General features: G+C 42.0%; 1 protein-coding gene across 1 annotated transcript in view; it reads left to right on the top strand.

Moving 5' to 3' along the window:
• The window catches only part of SKIC3 (SKI3 subunit of superkiller complex), a 62,777-nt gene extending 49,338 nt beyond the window's left edge, over positions 1 to 13,439 (top strand). Inside the window, exons 35-41 of the mRNA XM_072992516.2 lie at positions 967 to 1,095; positions 2,582 to 2,703; positions 3,882 to 4,040; positions 7,490 to 7,642; positions 8,792 to 8,922; positions 9,970 to 10,093; positions 13,194 to 13,439. Coding sequence (XP_072848617.2) covers positions 967 to 1,095; positions 2,582 to 2,703; positions 3,882 to 4,040; positions 7,490 to 7,642; positions 8,792 to 8,922; positions 9,970 to 10,093; positions 13,194 to 13,274 — 899 coding nt within the window. The 3' untranslated portion in view covers positions 13,275 to 13,439. The remainder of the gene's footprint in view (positions 1 to 966; positions 1,096 to 2,581; positions 2,704 to 3,881; positions 4,041 to 7,489; positions 7,643 to 8,791; positions 8,923 to 9,969; positions 10,094 to 13,193) is intronic.
• The last annotated feature ends 4,648 nt before the right edge of the window (positions 13,440 to 18,087 follow it).

Here is an 18,087-nt window from a genome sequence, read left to right on the forward strand (position 1 = left end):
AACTTGAGAACCACCTTCCAATACGGATTAAGTTCTTAAGTAGAGACCCCACTGTACTTTGGCCATTTCATGAGAAGAGAAGACTCCGTGGAAAAGACCCTGATGTTGGAAAAATGTGAAGGCAAGAGGAGAAGGGGACGAGAGAGGGCGAGATGGTTGGACAGTGTCATCGAAGCGACCAACATGACTTTGACCCAACTCCGGGAGGCAGTGGAAAACAGGAGGGCCTGGTGTGCTCTGGTCAATGGGGTCACGAAGAGTTGGACACGACTAAACAGCAACAACACAGAGCAAGATTTGTTTGCATCCAGATGTAAGAAAGTATATATAGCTGTATGTGTTTGGACTCCTGGTTTTTAATGGCCTTAATTTGGCATGGAAGGAGACCGAGAGCACAGCTTCTGACCTGAGGGTGAGGCTAGAAGAGGAAGAGAGCTATGCTGTAGACTGATATCTCCAGCTTTTACCAGATGCTTTCAACTTTTGTGGTTAAAATATGAAATGAAAATGGAATTCTGAGAGCAGAGTTCATGTCTGGTTCTGTGGTAATGCATTTTTTATATTGCTTCTGAGTTGCTGTTACTGGATATGAAAAGAGAATGCTTATGATCAGCTCTTAAAGAAAAACCCAGGTCTTGCTGCTATGAAATTTCTTCTGTGTGCTTATGGATCCCTTTGCAAACAGAATGAAATAAACCAATTTTCACTAAGCTTTTAAGCTCTGCATGCAACCAGATCTGAAGCACTGCAGAGATTTTTGTATTCACAGGTAACTGTTTTTGCAATACTGTGCTTCCTATTCAGGAATTGTTACCTTATGTAAGTTTCTAAATGGCTTGGGCACACAAACATTCAAGGGAAGTTATCTGTTTTATTTCTTGGCCTTTACACTACTGGGTACATCCAGTTATTTAGCAATTCAGCTGGCATACCTTGAAACTGACAGCTAAGTCTTATGTGTTTCAGATGATCCTGCTGCTTGGTCTGTGCTCCTGGCTGCCTGTCATGCTGAAAACACCATTGTTTGTCTGTATAATACAGAGCCCAAGAAGACAAATTTGGAAAAAATGATTGTCACCACAGTCTCAACTAAAAGTAAGGTATTTTTTGTTGGTTTTGCTTTGCTTTGTTTTTTTGTTTTTTGTTTTTTGTTTTATTTTGATTTAGTTACAGGTAACTGATTTGAATAGGAAAACCTAAGAATTTTCCCTCTAAAATAATAAGGTAAATGTACTTCCTATACTTTCTTCTGAAATAATAAAGTAGTGTCAAAACAGGTACAGTGGACCCTCTACTTATGGAATTAATCCGTATTGGAATGGTGGCTGCAAGTCGAAAAGTCTGTAGGTTGAATCTCTACAATGCATTGAAAACGAATTAATCCCATAACTGACAGTTTTTATTCTATTTTTGTTCCATTTTGGTTTTTTTCTGGTCTGTAAGTCGATTCTCCGGCTGCAAGTCGAATCTAAATTTTGCGGCCAGAGAAGTCTGTAACTCGAAAAGTCTGTAAGTCGAGCCATCTGTAAGTCGAGGGTCCACTGTATTCTATCCCATAAGGGCAATTCAGAAACTTGAAGAAGGCTTGAACACAATGTAGATGTGTTCTAGTTTTGATCCACCATCACCAACTGATATAATACAGCCACAGCTTCCAGTTGATTGGTAAGCAGGCAATAAAGTCTGGTGCACACAGGTAGTGTTGCAGAATGAGCTGTACCACCTTCAGGTTGAAGATATGGCTCAAGTTTTTTATATGTATATATTATAATATCCGTGAAAATGACAAACTAACTCAAGGAAGAGCAAACCCAGGTTAGAACCTTTGTCTTGTGAGCTAATTTTTTTACTTGCAGGATGCTTCTAACATGGAGGAAAATTCATAACTGGCACCCACCACCCCCAACCCCGAAGTGGTGCATTCCATTCTCCACATAGATAGATAAAGCTTCCTAGGGAACCAGTTTGTGGTTACTTAATTTCATGATCACCATCTAAAGGGTATACACCATATTTTCTGTATAATTGTGAATAATTGTAGCAATCTTGTTTTTATTGATCACAAAGGACATTGTTGCATAGTAGTAATGGTCTTGCATGTGGTCAGTCATTATAAGAGCTTGGAAATGTTACTTATTTGGACTATGCTCCCACAGTTTCCTAACCAGCGTGTCCATGGCTAGGGGATTCTGGGAGTTGACAATCAAGAGGAACTTTTTGGAAATGAGTCCGGCTTTATCTTTTTCCTTCTCTGCATTGTTTGATGGAGAAGGAGGCAAAAGTGACTTCAAGAATGAAAGAAGGCTGCTAGAGCTGGGTAGCTTGTGAGTGGACATTATGGGGGAATAAGGATTTATTATTGCCCCATTCCCCAAAGAGTTGATACTTCCAGCAAAGAGCTTAACTATAGAATATTTGAAACACATTCAAATACCAAAACAATGATTGCCTTTAGTGTCAGAATTATTTTGCTCTGTTTTTTAATTCATGATTACATTTCTCTTTAGCTGTTAAGGTTTAAAATTTATATGTGAACAAGCTGCAGAGTTTTTAGGAATAATACATATTTCATGTTTTCTAGCTAAAGAAAAGGATCTTTCAGCTTCTCACTCCCAGGCTCTTGAAGAGTGGTCTCTTTTCCAAGCCATTACTGGTTTAAATGAGACAGGTAGCACATCAGAAGCTGAGGCTCTCTGTACAAAGGTATGGTCATTGTCAGCAGAAACTGCTGCAAATTTGAGTTGAATGCGAAGATTTATATATTGGAGGCTATGCAACTGTGCGGGCTGAACCATTTAAAAAATATTGCAGTCCATTTGCTGTTTATCTCCTTGATCCAATAGGATATGGCAGTGGCTTGCACCACCACTTTAATGGTACAAGCTCACTGTTAGAAATATTTAGTAGCATCCTGGGAAGAGGCTGTGTAAATGTTCCTTTGCCTTATAATGTTATCACAGATTTGCGCAGCACTCCTAAGAGTCATAGGAGTTAGTCTTATTACTTCTGCTGTGAATCGTATCTAAATGACTTAATATAGATGGGCCATGTTTAAAAAAATATATTAAAAGTTAGTTTTTTCCCATAATATTCATTTTCTTTTCATTGTTACCTATTTGTAATTTCTTTTAACTAGGGGAGGAGGAGACTGTCCCAAAGCAACCATAGTTCTAGAAATCTGCAGACGGGTTTGCTAGGAAGGCTTCATCAGCTATATATGGCCCTGATGATTTTTCATCTCTTTTCTAGAAAAAAAGTAAATGATGCCTTTCCCCCTCCCCCAGCCCAGTGATTCTTAACCCTGGGTAACTCAGGTGTTCTTGGACTAGAGTTCCCAGAAGACTTCACCACCAGCTGTGCTGCCCAGGGTTTCTGGGAGTAGCAGTCCAAGAATACCTGGGTTACCTAAGACTGGGAACTACTGCCCTAGTGAGTTAAGCACTTTGTATGATAAATAAGAGCAGGAGAGCTGGATGAAACAAGGCCAATAAGATTCAGTAGTTATTTAGTGGATATTTCTCACATGTTCTAGTTGTCTCCATCAGTGGAATTATCAGGTCCTTACAGACAATGGAAGACAGAAACTAATCTTATTGGGGCAATACTGCTGCTTTACGAAAATATATTGGAATGTATTTGTTAAATATTACGGTGACCTAATTTTGATAAATAAATGTATTGAATGAGGGGCTGATGAAGCAATGACACCCTGTTAAGCCCTGCCTCCTGGGCTTTTTCTGTGTGTGAACGTCTGGATCCTTCAAGTTGCTCACAGTTGCATTGTTCACATGAAGGTCCTACTTTCTTTGAAATAATGTCAAGGGTTTTTTTTCTCATGATCAGCTAATTTTATTTTTTAAATAATGTATTTTTGCTTCTAGGGGTTAAAAACTTTTCCTGAGCAACCAACTTTGTACTTGCTTCTAAGACAAGTTCAGTGTAAACCACTTCTGCAGTCTCACAAGGAGCTTCCTGATGCCATCTTGGAAGAACTCCGAAAGGCAGTGATGTCCAATTCCACTTCAGTTACAGCGTGGCATGTAAGTGGGGACCAGTTTTGGATCTCTTCATTATATCTGATCACTCTTTAGCACAATAGCAGCTAAGAATGCTACATGCAGCCAGTAAGTTCAGTGCATATAGTAGGTTTGACAGAAGAGGAGTTAAACAGCCCTTGCTGTGCTCAGTATAAGGAGACTTTGCTGAATGGGGTAGGTACAAGGAGCAGTGGGAGAAGGGCAGTCTTTAAGAACTGGGTTAAAGCCCTTCAGTAAGTGAAAGAGATTTCAGGAATCTGACCTTTCAGTGGTACCCTACTCAACAAAGTGACTTAATCCGGTATGGTTTTTGTGGGTTTGCAGGCACTTCCATGGGGACGAGAGAGCAAGAAAGTTTAAGCCTGTCAAGCTTGCTATACAGACCTAAATCTGGATCTTGACACAGTGTGCCCAAGATTGAGCACAGCAGGTTAATGGCTGAGCGGGATTGTTCAAGCTAGGTTATTCAAATAGGTATGACTACCTATAGGTGCAGAGTGAGATTGTACCTTTTGTAAGCTGCCCCGAGTAGACGCTGTCTAGGGGGGCGGGGTATAAATCAAATGAATGAATAAATACATAAATACCTTCTGGTATGCTTTCCCCCTCTCTTTCACTCAGTCAGGCATAGAAATGCTGAACGCATTTTTGCATTTCAAGCAGATTTTACAATCAGGGCATTTAGCTGTCTTAGTTGCCTTCAGCACCACATGACACTGAAGTCAATAGAAGTTGACATGGCAATCTGTGGGATGAAGGGATGCAGTCAATAAATATAACTCTTTTCAGTACATTGGGATTTGGTAGCATCTCCAGCTGCTGTTTAGCATCAGATTGGTCCTTGCATAATCTTTCTGATGCCATTCTTCTGCACTTAAATGTATTTGGTACTTTGCCCAGAGAATACAGTGTTCTCCATTTCATTACTGTAAGTAAACATTTTATCACCATGACAGAGAACTGAAAGAACAAAGAGGAGCTGAACTCTGTGTCATTGTTGCAGTGTTTCTAGATAGGCTGTTGTAACACACACATGCTTTGTTGGGGTGGTCTTTAAAATGTAAAATTACCAGTTTCTGCCACCACATGAACACTTGTCTTTCCTTCCACTGCACATTTCCTGGTATCAAAGCAGGCTTGTTTGAGAAAAACAATAAACATAATGAAGGAATGCATTCGGTTGTGGCTCATTAATCTTGTTTAGCACACTGTTATTATGTAAAAGAACCAGGGTAAAAAAATGATTTTATAAATCTGGGCACATCTAGGATATCTGACATAACTTGTGCTCTCTAGTTTTGCTTTTGGCAAGAAACAGGTTTCAGCTACTGTTCCTCCTTACAAAATCATGAGTCATTGCAGGCTTCTCATATAAACAGTTGGGCAGGAGAAACATCTGCACCCAGACCCCATGAGCCCTGGACAAGCGTTGCAGCAGGGAGTGAATCTGTTCTGATTTCCAGACTTTCCAGTTCCATTCCTTTTCCTTTTTTTCCAATCCGTTGCCTCCTGCTCACCATCCTTGTAACATTCTGTGGCCACCGAGCCTACCCAGCACTCTTTTGGATGTGTTGGAGTCCCTTTGCCTCACCCTTGGGGTTCTCTAAGCCTTTTGATACTTCTCTCTTGCCACTGTCGATGGAGCCATTTTCCTTACATAAGCATTTTTCTTTTCCCAGTTGGAGGCTTGAAAAGCATCATACTCAGAGGGTTTTAGAAAGCAGTATACAGTGGTGCCTCGCATAACGAGCGCACCGTACAACGACGAAATCGCATAGTGATCCCTTTTTTGGGATCGCTAATGCGATCGCTCAATGACGTTTAGATAGGGCGAAACTCGCTTTGCGAAGATCAGCAAGCGTTTCGCTTACCGATCTTCGCAAAACGAAGCCCCGACAATCAGCTGTTTGGCGGACAAAATGGCCGCCGGAAGCCCCAAAATGGCCGCGCGCAGCATTTTCGCGCCCTCCCCTCGCTTAACGAGGGCGCGAAAATGGCTGCCGGCCATAGGAAACTTCGCTGAACGGTGAGTAAAGGAGCCTTTTGGAACACATTAAATGATGTTTAATGCGTTCCAATGGCTTTCCCTGTCCCGTTCAGCAATGTTTCGCTATATACGAGGCACCACTGTATTGATGTGTGCAAAGTATGGTCCACAAGCTGCATGTAGCTCTCTGATCCCCAAGGCAACATTTTAGGGGAAAATAAAAAATGGCCAGTTGTATCTCAGAAGCTTGGGGGAGTGACTTGACATTAAATTGCTATATCAGGCATGAATTAAAACCCAGAATAGTTTATAAATGGCCAATTGTATCCAACTGAAGAGTTCTAGGGGTGCAACTAGTTGTATTCACATTTCATTTTTCCCCCAAGATGACAGCTGTAGAGAAGGATAGTGGTTCATCAGAGTTGCAGCTCACTGAGGTCTTGGGGAGGCAAAAATGGTTCCCAGACTTAGCAAAGGTGCTTATTCCTGCTGTAAATTATCTCCAGTATCAGACTACAGCACATCTCTGAATATCACTTGTGGTGTAACATGGGGATTCTATTGCTGTTATGTCCAGCTGGTGGACTTTTCATTGGCATTTTAGGTGGTCTCTGTCAGAATTCTCATCTAGATAGATTGGATGGACAAGGTATAGTTATTCAGATATCCAGTTGCAACTTGCAGCATTTACCATCATGGTCAGGTCCTCTTGATCCCTTCCTGAATGGGTGTGCATCACTCCAGTTGACCGACCCTGCACACAAATTCTCATTGAATGCAACAGCGGTAGCACTTTGCATGCTCGCAGATTATAATGACAGCTCCTACCACAATTATTTGTGGGTGACAGTCATTTCACTAGTCCAATTTGGCTAGCACCAGTGACCACTAGAGCTAGCATAGTTCTGATATGGCTTGTAGGTGTTAGTCCATGCTGACTAACCAGATGCCCATGGAGACCCTCTATCTGGTAAGGTATTTCATGTAGCATCCTGAGAATCCTTCCTTATCCATAATGTACAAAACAATGGAAAAACTGTCTAACATCTTGGGTATTTTGTTCTTTTGAAACCAGATTAGGTTGCATATTGAAGCCATATGTCAATTTATTGATCTCCTTGAGCTATGTGTTTTGTTTCACCCAAACTTAATGCACTCTTCATGACATGTGTGACTTTCCAGTTCATTGTGCTAGAGAACTGTAGGATGGCTTTTTTCAGTCTCCTTTACTTGATTTGGAGTTAACATCTCAGCTTATAAGCTTTCTTTTAATATATAATCATGAGACTAGGAATTAAGTGTGCTGTAAGAGACTAAGTGGACTTGTCCACGAAAGCTCACATTAAAATATAATAGTCTTTAAGGTGCCACATGTTTTTGTCCTTTTGTTTTGTTTCTTTGGATTTTGCCTGATATAAGAGCAAACTGCGAGCCTGAATAATGGACTTGATTCCTCTCTCTCCAGTGGTTGGCGCAAGTATACCAGTCACAGGGAATGATGGTTGCAGCAGAGATGTGCTACCGAAAAAGTCTGCAGCTGGCATCCCAGCAGGGCAACTGGAGTGGGAAGCTCTCTAGTCTACTAAGACTTGCTAAGCTTGCCCTAGAAATCTGCATGGTGAGAGAGCTAAATTATTTGATGATAAAACAAGCAGATTTTTTTAAAATTTAAATTGTGGGATTTGATGATTTTAAGTTTTACTCTTGTAAACTGCCCAGAATCACATTTAAATAAATACGTAAATATTGAGTTTCAAATGTAAAAAGGTGTTTCATTTTATGCTTATGAAAAAATTCAAATAAATTGTGTGGCCAAGAGGTTTTCTCCATACGAATTGTATGTTGAATAACAGACAGAAATTAGATTCCATCATGAGCATGTTACAAATGTATTTGCACTGGTGAGTTACAAATTCTCTCAGAGTTTGATTTCCCTTGATGGTGAAGGATATGTTACAAGCCATGTTTCATACGGTCAGCTTGTACGGGTGAGGTGACACCTTTCCCCACCACTGTTCCAGCCAGAGTTGCCGTGCTTAATGGTCATTCTCATGAAAGGTCTGGATCTTTCGTCATGCCAGCTGTCCCAGTGTTAGTAACTGATACAGTACAGTGGTGCCTTGCATTACGATTGCTCCACATTACAATGAAACCACATTACAACGACGTTTTTGCGGTCGCTTTTGCGATCGCAAAACAATGATCTAAATGGGCTTGTTTCGCTTTGCGATGATTGGTTCCCTGCTTCGGGAACTGATTCTTTGCAAAACGACAATTTTTCTACAACTGATCAGCGGTTTCAAAATGGCCGCTGGGTAAATAAAATGGCTCCCTGCTGTTTTCTGGGACGGATTCCTCACAAGACAGCCACCGAAAATGGCCGCCCTATGGAGGATCTTCGCTGGATGGTGAGTTTCCAGCCCATTGGAACGCATTGAAGGGGTTTCAGTGGGCTTTTTATTTTTGCATTACGATGTTTTCGTTCTACAGCGATTTCACTGGAATGAATTAACATCGTAATGTGAGGCACCACTGTATTCTAGAATAGCCAGACCTAATATATTGTGCTGGAAGTTAGAGCACTATTGCATAAGTAGATTCAAAAATACTTTATCAAACATTTTAATTAGTTTAATTGATGCTGTGTAAGTTTACAAATGGAAACTTTTCAGACATTTATTTCATTATATAATCATTCTAAGTCCTTTTCTTTGTCAGTTGTGATATGGAGATCGGTGTTCATTTTTACTACTGATTTTCTTTAAAGGCTAATATTTCAAATGATCACTGGCCATCTCTAGTTCAAGAAGCCACAACAGAAGCCTTGAAAATTTCTTTTTGCCCTCTGGGTGTTCTGTTTCAAGCACTTCTACAGTATACTCGCAAAATGGGATCAAGGTATGAACTGATTAATAGTTGCACAATAGGCACCTATGCACTGAGTCAGTATTGTAGTTATCATGTGATAATACTTAAGATGCCTTAAAGTTTCATTCACATGTCTAGATGACAAGCTTTATAGCAGTGGTGGGGAACTTGTGGTTTTCCAGATGTTACTCAGTCGCAACCCCTACTAACCCTAAGCCCAACATAGCCAGTGATAAGTGATGGTTAGAATAGCAATCCAGCAACAGCTGGAGTCCTGATTTACAAGTAGAGCCTTCCTGGATTTTACTGTTGTATTAAGCTGTAGTGTGTGTGTGTGTGGGGGGGGGAAATGCAGTAATAAAGAATAAAGTAATAAAGAAATGGATAATACTTGATTGGAGGCACCCCTTCCCCCAGTGGAAGCATCATTTGGTGATGCTTCCACTGGAACACCTGTGATTGCCAGAGAGTTTATCTTAAAAGGAAAAATTCACTTTCCTTTTTGGTGTAGAATGACTACAGGAAAAGTAAACAAAAAATTCTGTCTGCTTACACAATTCCCTTTACTTACATTTAAATTATTGCTTGAATTCCTGTCAAGAATTCTAACACAGTGAGGTCCAAGACCTTCTCCAACCTAGAATTGCCACAAATTTAGCCAATAGGAGGTTGGTGACATCCGTCCTCTCCTCCTAAATGTCCTAATACTTCCATGTCTTTCAACAATGAACATAGTTCCACAGCTAGGTTTGTTTCTGCCTGAGAAAGTAGATTTTCTGCCACATTGTAGCAAATCGTTCAAATTTATGTGCAGAAAAAACTGCTTTCTGGCTTAAATTCCATTGTTAGTCTCACTTTGAACAGACCTGGTAAATTAATTGGAATTAAATCAATGATTACGTAGGTTTTATTGATTCCGTGAGTGGCTCTAGTTAGGACTTAAATTGGATTGAGGCCGTTAAGGGTGCAATTTGCATCTTCAAAATGATTAGACTTGTCCATGGTTCCTATGTACTAATTTTCTCATACATTGTATACCATCAAATTAGTGTTACACGTTCCTTGTTTTCTTCATAGAGAGACTCGTCGCATGCTTGAAAGAGTGGTGTATCAATCTGGCTACCCAACAACCATTACGTCTGTTGCCCGATGGTATCTCTTAAGACATCTATATGCCAAAGATGACTATGAATTAATAGATGTAAGTAGCATTCTGTAAATGCCTTTCTTATTCTTTATTTATTTCATCAGGTAAAGTAATTTTTAGATTGTTTTTTTCTCCAAATGAAGCTTTCCTCTGTGCACCATTGTTTGGGAAATTCAGATGTGCTACTTCTTGAAGGAAGGCCACTCACCCCCGTGATAGCAGTCAGAATATGATTAGTTTATTTTTCAGTATTTGTACATACTTAGTTCAAACTGCATAGTGCAAAAAATGGTCTGAAGATCAACATTAAAAAAAAAAAAACTAAGATCATGGCCACTGGTCCCATCACCTCCTGAGAAATAGAAGGAGAAGATATGGAAGCAGTGACAGATTTTACTTTCTTGGGCTCCATGATCACTGCAGATGGAAACAGCAGCCACGAAATTAAAAGACGCCTGCTTCTTAGGAAAGCAATGACAAACCTTGACAGCATCCTAAAAAGCAGAGACATCACCTTGCCAACAAAAGTCCGCATATTCAAAGCTATGGTTTTCCCTGTAGTGATGTATGGAAGTGAGAGCTGGGCCATAAAGAAAGCTGACCGCTGAAGAATTGATGCTTTTGAATTGTGGTGCTGGAGGAGGCTCTTGAGAGTCTCCTGGACTGCAAGGAGAACAAACCTATCAATTCTAAAGGAAATCAACCCTGAGTGCTCACTGGAAGGACAGATCCTGAAGCTGAGGCTCCAATACTTTGGCCATCTCATGAGAAGAGAAGACTCCTTGGAAAAGACCTTGATGTTAGGAAAGTGTGAAGGCAAGAGGAGAAGGGGATGACCGAGGATGAGATGGTTGGACAGTGTCATCAAAGCTACCAGAATGAATTTGACCCAACTCCAGAAGGCAGTGGAAGATAGGAGGGCCTGTCGTGCTCTGGTCCATGGGGTCACGAAGAGTTGGACACAACTAAATGACTAGACGACGAGTTCAAACTGCAGAAGCTGCAGCAGCAATCTGACAATGAGTGCTGGTCACATATGATTGGGCATATGACTAGTATCTTTGCCAGTTGGTGCTCTGTGCATCCATAAATACAGTAGTTGATAGGATACTAGCCTTTATCTCTACACTGCTTACTTTTTGATATACGTTTATTTTTTCAGTTATCCAAGTTCTTAATTCAGCATGCTTATATGCCATGCTGTTGATTTTGGTATTATATTTACAGTGGTGCCCCGCATAGCGAGGTTAATCCGTTCCGGATTAACCTTCGCTATGGGAAAACATTGTAAAACGGATCCAAAAAACCCATTGGAACTCATTAAACAAAGTTTAATGCGTTCCAAATGGGCCCAAAACTCACCGTTCTCTGATGTTTTCCCTTGTTCCGGCAGCCATCTTGGGTGTACCGGCAGCCATTTTGAGTGTCCCGGTGGCCATTTTGGGTGTACTGGTGCCCATTTTTTGTGTTCTGGTGGCCATCTTGGATGTACCGGCGGCCAGTTTTTTGTGTTCTGGCGGCCATCTTGAGCGTCCCGGCGGCCATCTTGGGTGTACCCGCACACATTTTTTGTTCCGGCGGCCATTTTGGAACCGCTGAACAGCTGTTCCCCCATCGTAATGCGAGCATGCCCTCGCATTAGCGATGGGGAAATCCGCATCGCAATGCGGAATCATCGTTCAACGGTGCACTCGTTATACGAGGCACCACTGTATTTTTATTTATTTTTGTTCAAATAGTTGCATTATGTTCTAAGATTAGAGCATAATATCCCAGATGGCTTCCATGGTAGAATGGGTTAAACAATTGAAAGAACAGAGTATAGTTTCGAATATTTTAAATACATTTTATCCTTCCACAATGAGAAAAACATATTAAGAATTTATAGTAGCAATCATAAATGTTTAACAGTGTTGGTGTGTGTGAAAAAGGAAGTAAAGATTGATGGTCAGCTTTTTAAGGAAAATAAAAGATCTAGATTAAGTTACCAGTTTGTAAAACTACTCCCACCAAAATAATGTTCCAGTCCTATTCTCCAGTGAGCCACTGGAGTCTCAGATTACACTCTTGCTAGAGCAATACATGCCTTTGGTGGAAACAGGGGGAAATTCCCTCCCTGACACTTATCACCAGTGCTAGGCTGGAAGAGCTATGAGATGCCCATTTGTTTATACAGTTGAGAGACAGCTGTGATAAAATATATACATGTTTAAAACCCATCTCAGTGGAGTCAATATACGCCAGGAGTTCTTAGTTCATTTGAATGTTCACCAACATACCAGCTGTAATCCTGCTTTGCTTCTTAGCCTTAAGAGGCTGGAGCAGGTAAGAGGGGCATCGCTTATACTGTCTTATGATCTATCAGTTATGCCATCAAGAGGAATGAATAAGAATTAGAACAAGTAAAGTGTGAGAAACACTGACGCTTTCAGAAAAGGGACTATTTTGCCCCATCTCCCTTTGATCGGTAGAATCACTACTACACTTTGAAGGCACAACTAACTAAATATTAGATAAGTAAATCTTAAGGTAAGTACAAAACTAAGTGGCTTCTTATTCTGAAGGTTGGTTAATGCCTTGTGATTTGTCAAAAAGTAAATATCTTTAATTCCCCTGTGGCTAAAATTGATTGATTGATTTTGAGTATTTATTATATACCACCTAAATTAGTGCTAGGCAGTTTACAGTAAAGGAAAATTATTCCATAAACCACAAACCAGCTTTAACAAACTAAGAAAGGTAAACCAGAATTAAAATTAAGTACAACCTAAGTGATGGCGGGAGCTGATGATTCATATATAGACCTAACTCCGGCGATGATGTCCTTGAAAGGTTCTTTGAAAACAATAGTCTTTAACATCCTCTTGAAGGATGGGAGGGAGGGGGCCTGGTATACTTCTAACAGGAGCCCATTCTGTAGGGATGGGGCCATATGACCAAAAAGCCTCACTTTCTGGTAGAGGTCTTGTTTGCCTCTCTTGGTGTGATAGCCTACTAGAGTGAAGTTGGTGAGGACTGGGTGGTAGGGACCAAGTTTCTGCAGGAAGGACACTTTGACAAGTAACAGGGTTTCAAGCGCTTAATGAAATTATTTAAGCATTCATCATAACATGCTGTTCTCTTTCCTTGCCCCCACCCTGCCATTCTCCCTCAGGCTCTTGTAGCGAATGCCAAAGCTAATGGAGATGTTCGAGCACTGGAACTAGACAAGAAGCTTGCAGCTGCCGCCTCCTAGCCTGAGCTTCAGAGGGAAGACGGACAGAAGACCTCTTTCCAGTGGCCCACAGCAGCAGCATCCAGATAGCAACTCTTCCTTAAGTTCAAGCCTCCTCTCCTGTTAGTGCTAAGAAAACATATTTTAAAAGGAATTTGTTATTAAACTGCCCATTTAAAATTGAAATTCAGTTTGTCTCGATTTGTGCTCATTTTAAGTTACTTCTCATCTACAGTGGGGTCTCGACCTATAGAATTAATCCGTATTGGAACGGAGTCTGTAGGTCGAAAATGCATTCCCCATAGGGAATGCATTGAAAACCTATTAATCCGTATCTGGCCCAAGAAACCCACACACACAAACACACACACGCCAGAAGCCACTGGTAATGGTGCGGCTAAAAAATATTGTAAATAAATATTGTAAATAAAAAATTAAAAATATTTTTTTAAAAAATCACCTTCCCTTTTTAAAGTCTTCAAGGGGTCCCCCGCCGCCACCATCGCTGCTGTTGGAGGACTCCGAGGGCTTCGGCGCGGCTGCCGGAGGCCTCTTGGAGGTCCCCCGCCGCCGCTGATAGTGCTTCAGAGCCACTATCGGCAGTGGGAGGGGCATCCAAGAGGCCTCCCATGGTGGCGGGGAAGGCCTTTGGAGGTCCACCGCCGGGAGCCGCGCCGCGCCTGGCTATCCCAGCCATGGTTGGACTCCCAGGAGTCCGAGCATGGTTTGGGTTGCCCGGCACGGCGCGGCTTCAATCGGTGGCAGCGACAGGGTAGGGGGTGCCCGGATGCCTTCCATTGCTTCTCCGCCTCGAAGGCATCCAGGTGTCCCCCACCCCGCCGCCGGTAGCCGCGCCGCGCCGGGCAAACCCAGCCATGCTTGGGACTCCCAGGAGTCCGAGCATGGCTTGGGTTGCCCAGCGCAGCACGGCTTCCAGCGGCGGCAGCGGGGGGGGCCTCCGGATGCCTTCCAGGCAGAGAAGCAATGGAAGGCATCCGGCGACCCCCACCCTGCCGCCGCCGCCGCTGAGAGCCTTCGGAGCTCTCAAAGTGCTTCCTCCAATGTCGGGGGGGGGAAGCTCTTTGAGAGCTTGGAAGGCAAACAGGCAGGGAGAAAAAGGCTGGAAATTCGAATTTCCCACCCTTTCTCCCTGCCTTCTTGCCTTCCGAGCTCTCAAATGGCTTCCTCCGATGTCGGGCGAAAATCTCAGAAGGCAAAAAGGCAGAGAAGCAATGGAAGGCATCCGGAGACTCGCACCCACCCTGCTGCCGCCGCTGGGAGCCGCGCCGTGCCGGGCAACCCAAGCCATGCTTGGACTCCTGGGAATCCAAGCATGGCTCGGGTTGCCCAGCACGGCGCAGCTCCCAGCAGCGGCGGGGGACTTCCATATGCCTTCCAGGCAGAGAAGCAATGGAAGGCATCAGGAGACCCCCACCCCCACCCTGCTGCCGCCGCCAAAGCAGCAGCAGGGGGGACCTCCGAGATGCCTCCCATGGCAGCAGAGAAGCCCTGCAAGGCATCAGGAGGCATGATCTACTGCCTATGGACTGGAAGGGGGAGGCGGGGAAAGCACCAAATTTGAATTGGGCATTTTCCCTGCCTCCCCCTTCTGGTCCATAGGTCGATTCTCCGGCTGCAAGTCGAAGTAAAATTTTGCGGCTGGAGAAGTCCATAGCTCGAAAAATACATAAGTGGAGCCGTTCGTAATTCGAGACTCCCCTGTAATAAATTTCAGTCTATGCCTGTGGAACTAGAAAGACCAGGAATAATGCTTAGTTGAAAAAGTTTCTGTCATTGAAACACAGTCTTAATAATATATTTATGTATTAAACAAAAATGAGACATTGTTAACCTTGTATCACATAAAAGGTTCCATGTAAGACTCAATGTGTGTCAAATAGTTAAAAAAACAAACACCATTTTTGGTGTGCTATATGTGCTCTGCAATTCCAGTGTTAATTTTTTAATTTTAAAACACACTGCAGCCTTAGCCCTATTCAGGCATGCTTTGAAACATGTGAAGATGACACTTGTTAAAAGAAGATGATCAGTCCTACCTCTCTCTTTCACCTTGAGAATCACAGAAATGTGTTCGTCTAAAGAGGAACAGGCTGCTTTACTCAGCTTCACAACCTCCCCAAGTTAGTATTCTGGATCATGAGGAAAGACTCGCTGAGTCCAGCGACCGCTGCTTCTTCATGTTTATGTGACTGAAGAAAACATGGAGGAGGCAAGATGAGGACATTCTCAATGGGCATGGACTCTGCCCATTTTAAAGCATAACTGAATAGGGTCTTCAGAGGCTGCTGCTGAAGAGGATCACCAGTATGAAAGGAAAGAAAACTCTTAAATTGTTTTTCATGGCATTTCTTTGCTTGAAATACAGTATTTTGTCTGAAGAGAAAGTAGTATTGTAGGGTACTGAGGTTCTGTCTACAACAAGAGTGAATAATAGCTGGGGTGACGTGAGGTGGGTGTGCAGCAGAAATATGGAGGAGAGAGGAGGATTTAAGACATGACTCCTTTCTATGCTAACTATCTGCCTTTATACCAAAACACTGTTCAAGACTGCATTACGAACAGGTTATAAATAAAATGAGATTTCAAGTTCTCCATAAGTCTTCATCAGTTAAGAATGGTATGAAACCTGGTATTTATACTGAGTTTTACATCATCTTCACCTAACAAAGAATTCTGGAGAACTTAAAAGCTCATTTTATTTGTAACTTCTGGTGAGCCAGTAAAGTTGTTGCCCAAATTCAAACTGTTTCTATGAATGGATCCCATAGCCATTTTTTGTATTTCATATTGAAGTCTCAGAGGTTGCATTCTGTAAAATTGTTGAGAAAGACTGAAAAAGGAGCCTCTGAACCAAGCTTTTGTTTGACTCTTTTTTCCTCTGAGTAATTTAATTCTTGTCTTAAATACATCAAGATCCTAATTGGTTTAGGTTTTTATTGAATGTGGTCTTTTATCATTAATATTGGTGGGTTTGCCACTGATTTCCCATAAATCATTATATTTGTTGCTTTATATGCTATTAGTCTTAGAACTGGATTATAATTACAGTAAATCTAAATATCTAGGCTTTCTCAGTGCCTGAAAGTCTGGCCAGTACCTTTAGGAGAAAAGTTCTTGGCTTCAAAAATTTATAATCCAGCTCACTAAGTCTTATATCAGTTGCAAAAGCCCTTTGTGTATTAAAATGATGGGTGCTGTGATGTTTTGCCTGAAGTTTTCAGTTCTGCTTACTGTAAAATGTACTTTAAAGCTAACATCATTATACTTAATGATTTGGGTAACTGAACCTAAAAACCACTTTCTCTGTTTATGTGCTGCCTACTCCCTAATCATTTCTGACCAAGGCCTTCTTTTTGTTGCTGTTGTATATCATTCTTGTCACCCCTACAGAGGGAGATAAAATATAGTATAGATCACTGACAGTCACGCTAGTTAGTTAAATTCAGGGTTAAGATCCATATTTTCTTCCCTATGCAGGAGAGCTCCAGCTTGTTGGAAGTTGTAATCAGTTCTAGTTCAGGGGTACGTGGTGTTTTCAGTCTGGAGGCGGGCATCCAGGATTACCTGGCTGGGTGTCACACATGCATGTACACAGATGTATATTGTTCTCCTGTACATGCTCATATAAAAATCTACTCTCTCCCTCCACATACATTTTAGCACAGAGAAGTCTGTGATGTGGGGGCAGAGGTGAAAGCCTCTCATATCCTCCCGTGATCTCCACTGCTACTAGCAGCAGTAAGAGAAGAATTTGGAAACCAAGAACACAATCCTGCCTCCCAGCCCTGCAGCCCAGCTAAACAGCTGGACTGTGGAGAAAGATGGGTGGGGTCATTGGAGGCTGGTGGCTCCAATGTCAATAGGATGGTGAATCCATTTATGGTTTTAGTTCAGATTTTTCAAGAGGCATTACAAAATTGATTCACCACTTCACTGACATGGGAGCCACTCACCTCCACTTATCCCATACTGTATATCGTATACCATTAGCTGGTTCACTGGATGGGAACTCTGTTCCTTGGAATCCCAATCTCTGTGCTGCAGGATGTACCGTATATTTCCATCTATAAGACTACTTTTTCCTAAAATCATTACCCTAAAAATTAAGGGGCGTCTTTTACACAGAAGTAAGCTGAGATAGCTGAATAGAGAACAAAATGGCACACACCTTGCCTCTCTAAACAGTCTTGCTTCAGCCACGAGGCTGAGCTTCCTACAGTCAGGAGACCGCTCCCGCCAATCATGAGCCTTATGAAACTGACATCAGCTGATCCTGAACAAACCAATTGGAACACACCTCCTTGGAGGTGGAGCCTGTAGGCTCAGATGCAATAAGGACTTGTATTGTCCAAGTGTTCTGAGCCCAGAGGCTGAATCCTCAAAGATAAGTTTTCTTAATTTTGGAGTTAGAAAATTGGGGTGGCGTCTTATAAATAGGGACGTGCTATAAATGGAAAAATACAGTAGATGTTATTTGTAAATGTGTAACTGCAGCTCTTGGTTACTCAATGCTTCAAGAGAAGGGTGATCTCCAAGGTGCAAATGGTGCGAGGAAGAAGAGTGTGAGGAAGAGGAGAAGTATTCTCATTGATTTAAACTAGGATAGTGACTCACATGGAAACAAACTGTTCTCTGGAATGCACAAGTTTTGAAACAGCTGCTTGACAGTATTTTCCCTAATACAGAATTATAACTCCAATTCATCCACTGGTAAATGTCTGAAAAATTGTTAGAAATTGTATGAATCTCACCATTGCTCCCATAGAATGATACAAAATGTGGCTCTGAGGTTCTTATAGGAAAGTAGAAGCTC

The sequence above is a fragment of the Pogona vitticeps genome, chromosome 2, assembly GCF_051106095.1.
Source record: "Pogona vitticeps strain Pit_001003342236 chromosome 2, PviZW2.1, whole genome shotgun sequence".
Classification (NCBI taxonomy): Eukaryota; Metazoa; Chordata; class Lepidosauria; order Squamata; family Agamidae; genus Pogona; species Pogona vitticeps.